The sequence below is a fragment of the Nestor notabilis genome, unplaced genomic scaffold (assembly GCF_000696875.1).
Source record: "Nestor notabilis isolate BGI_N333 unplaced genomic scaffold, ASM69687v1 scaffold25680, whole genome shotgun sequence".
Classification (NCBI taxonomy): Eukaryota; Metazoa; Chordata; class Aves; order Psittaciformes; family Psittacidae; genus Nestor; species Nestor notabilis.
Window position 1 is genome coordinate 3,985 of NW_009910094.1, and position 3,164 is coordinate 7,148.

Genomic DNA, 3,164 nt, shown 5'->3' on the forward strand with positions numbered 1-3,164 from the left:
GTTTGACAACCGCATCAATGCCTGGGACATGCGCTATTACATGAACCAGGTGGAGGAGACCAAGTACAGTGTGGACCAGAATCTGCTGAAGGAGTACTTCCCCATGCAGGTGGTCACCACAGGCCTGCTGGCCATTTACCAGGAGCTGCTGGGGCTCACCTTCCATCTGGAAGAGAAAGCTCAGGTCTGGCATGAAGACGTCCAGCTCTACACGGTGAAGGACGCCTCCTCTGGGGAGATCATTGGCAAATTCTACCTGGACCTGTACCCACGGTGAGGCCTTGGGCAAGGTGAAGCAAGAGAGGAGGGATAGGGCACGGGGAGGAGGGCCTGCCGTGTACCTGGGGAGGAGGCTGTCCCACTCCCAGACACGGGGCTGTGCGGAGGGAGCGGTGTCTGCTCAGGCAGGGCAGAGCATGGGGTCACCAGGGGGCTTTTCCTCTGAGCAGGATGGTGGTGGTTCACGGATGGCCTTGGAGTGATCTGTGTAACAGTCTCCTCTTCCTGGCCTAGGGAAGGCAAGTATGGGCACGCAGCCTGCTTCGGCCTGCAGCCAGGCTGCCTCCTGCCAGACTCCAGCCGGCAGATCTCAGTGGCTGCCATGGTGGCTAATTTCACCAAGCCCACTCCGGATGCACCTTCCCTGCTGCAGCACGATGAAGTGGAGACATACTTCCATGAATTCGGGCATGTCATGCACCAGCTGTGCTCTCAGGTGAGGCCTGGCTGGGCTGACAGAGGGGGTGATTTGTTTCCTTTCCCCCGTCCTGCTCTCCCGTGGGGGTTAAATGACATCCCACTCTCAGCTTGCTGTGTCTCCTAGGCGGAGTTTGCCATGTTCAGTGGGACACATGTGGAACGGGACTTCGTTGAGGCACCATCACAGATGCTGGAGAACTGGGTGTGGGAGAAGGAGCCACTGCTGCGCATGTCCAGGCACTACAAAACTGGAAGCCCCATCCCTGATGAGTTGCTGGAGAAGCTCATTAAATCCCGGCAGGCAAACACAGGTTGGTCCCTGCAGAGGGGCTGAGTTTACAAGGGCTCTGTCCTGTCCCCAGCAAGGGCAGAGCCTTGCTGTGGTGTCCCCTGAGTGTGGGGAGGAGGAGACCCTTAGTGAGCTGGCCAGGCAGAAGAAAAGCTTTGCTTTGCTCTCCATGGCGCTCTGGGGGCTGAGGGCATGAGCATCAGGTGCTGCTGAACCAGCATGGAGGAAAAAGGGGTCAGAAGTTGGGTATGAGGAGAACTATGGGAAGCCCCCAGCCTGAACTGCTGAGAGCCTGCCTTGGAGATGCTGCAGCCTGCAGGAAGCAGCTCGTTTTGCCTCTTCCTTCTGGAAACAGGGCTCTTCAACTTGCGTCAGATCGTGCTGGCCAAGGTGGACCAGGCGCTGCACACCCAGACGAAGGCTGACCCCGTGGAGGTGTTTGCTGGGCTATGTGAAGAGGTGCTGGGCGTCCCTGCTACCCCAGGTACACAAGGGCTTGGGGTCCCTCTCGCTGTCTCTCTAAGGCCTGGCCTGCAAGCTTGGCTCATCAGGTGGTTTTCAAGGCTGGGGCTTCAGGCTGGCTCAATAGGGACAGCTTCTGCTGGCTCCAGGAAAAGCAGGGCTGACACGATACAAAAATAACTGGAAAGTTCTTCCCTGTTTCCCCTGGGATTGTCAACGAGTGTCTGCTCTGACACAGCTCTGACACATATTTACACTATGGAGGGTGTTTTCCATGCTGTGAGCAATTCCAGTAGCCTTTCCTGTTGACTCCCCTTCCCATCCTTTGCACAAAGGTACAAACATGCCTGCTACATTTGGCCACCTGGCTGGAGGCTACGACGCCCAGTACTACGGCTACCTCTGGAGTGAAGTGTACTCCATGGATATGTTCCACACACGCTTCAAGCAGGAGGGGATCATGAACTGTAAGGTAGGAGGATATCCCACGCAGGCTCCCAGTGTGTGGCACGGGATGCTTCCCCTGCCAGAGGTGGAGGAAGGTGGCAGCATCAGCGGGTGTCTCTCTCTGCTTGCAGGTGGGCATGGATTACAGGAATTGCATCCTGCATCCTGGTGGTTCCCTGGATGCTTCCGACATGTTGAAGAAGTTCCTGGGCCGTGAGCCTAAGCAGGATGCCTTCCTGGCCAGCAAAGGACTGAAGGTAGAGAGCAACTCGCTGCCTTCAGCCTGCTGAGAAGCTGCTCCAGCCCGTTTTGAGTCAAGCCAGCTCCTTTTGTCTACACTCCAGTCCTCTCAGGCCAAGCAATACCCCCTACTTCTGTCACCAAATGCATCCTGGGGCAGCCCCTACCTGGAGCTGTTCCTCCAGGATCCTGCTCCAAGCTCACCCTGGCCTTCAGGAGCTAGGTTCAGCCCTGCAGAGCTGTCACAGGGCTCTCCGTGACAGCTCTGCCAAAGGAGCTGAACTGCCTCTGTCACACACACCTCCCCACAAAGGGGTTGGGGCTGTCATTAATCACACAAACTGGCTGAACTTTGAACCTGATTTCTGCACCAGGGTGAGTTTTGGCCTCATTTGTAGCCAGGGAGGAGGGTGAGAGCAGTTACCAAGCTTGAGTCATTGTTCTAAAATCCCTTCTTTTTAAGGAATGATACTTCCCATCAGGCTTGGCTTGTTTTGTGCCGTGGGGCAGACTTAACTGTTCTGAGCACCAAACAAGCAGTCTGAGAAGTTTTGTTGGGAGCCATGTTCTCCCTGTCTTAGGGCAGCTGTGGAATAAAGGTGGGCAGATCCCAGAGCTTGAAAACCATTGCATTTACTGGAATGTCCTGCCCTGAATCCCTCAGACACCCCTGCCTGGGCAGCAGGCCTGGGAGGGGTCAGGGGTGGCCAATGCAGCTATTCCCAGAGCAATAGTGGATCTGGGGAGCGTGGTCTGGGCCCTGCCCGCTGCCAGGCTTCCCCTGGGATATACTGGAGGTGCTGGAACCCTGCGCCAGGGGCCAGCTTCAGGGTATGTTGCTGTTGCTGTCCTCTCTGAGCCGGGGTGGGACAGGGCAGGGCTGTGTTTAAAGCTGACAGCTTCGAACAACACAGATGCCAGGATAAAAATACCGTGTGGCTTTGTGCCAGGCACCGAGCTGGGGGACAGCAGTGGCCCTTTGCCCGGCCTTGGGAGCAGCCAGGCTCTGCCCCCCACCCCGCCCTTC

The 3,164-nt window shown here is 56.9% G+C and overlaps 1 protein-coding gene across 1 annotated transcript in view; it reads left to right on the plus strand.

Annotated features, from left to right (window-relative positions):
• The window catches only part of THOP1 (thimet oligopeptidase 1), a gene marked incomplete at its 5' end in the record, with an annotated part of 6,113 nt that extends 3,607 nt beyond the window's left edge, over positions 1 to 2,506 (plus strand). The window contains 6 exon segments of the mRNA XM_010024367.1: positions 1 to 273; positions 514 to 715; positions 824 to 1,010; positions 1,344 to 1,472; positions 1,786 to 1,922; positions 2,029 to 2,506. The exon segment at positions 1 to 273 is cut by the window's left edge and continues 29 nt beyond it. Coding sequence (XP_010022669.1) covers positions 1 to 273; positions 514 to 715; positions 824 to 1,010; positions 1,344 to 1,472; positions 1,786 to 1,922; positions 2,029 to 2,187 — 1,087 coding nt within the window.
• Between the last annotated feature and the right edge of the window lie 658 nt (positions 2,507 to 3,164).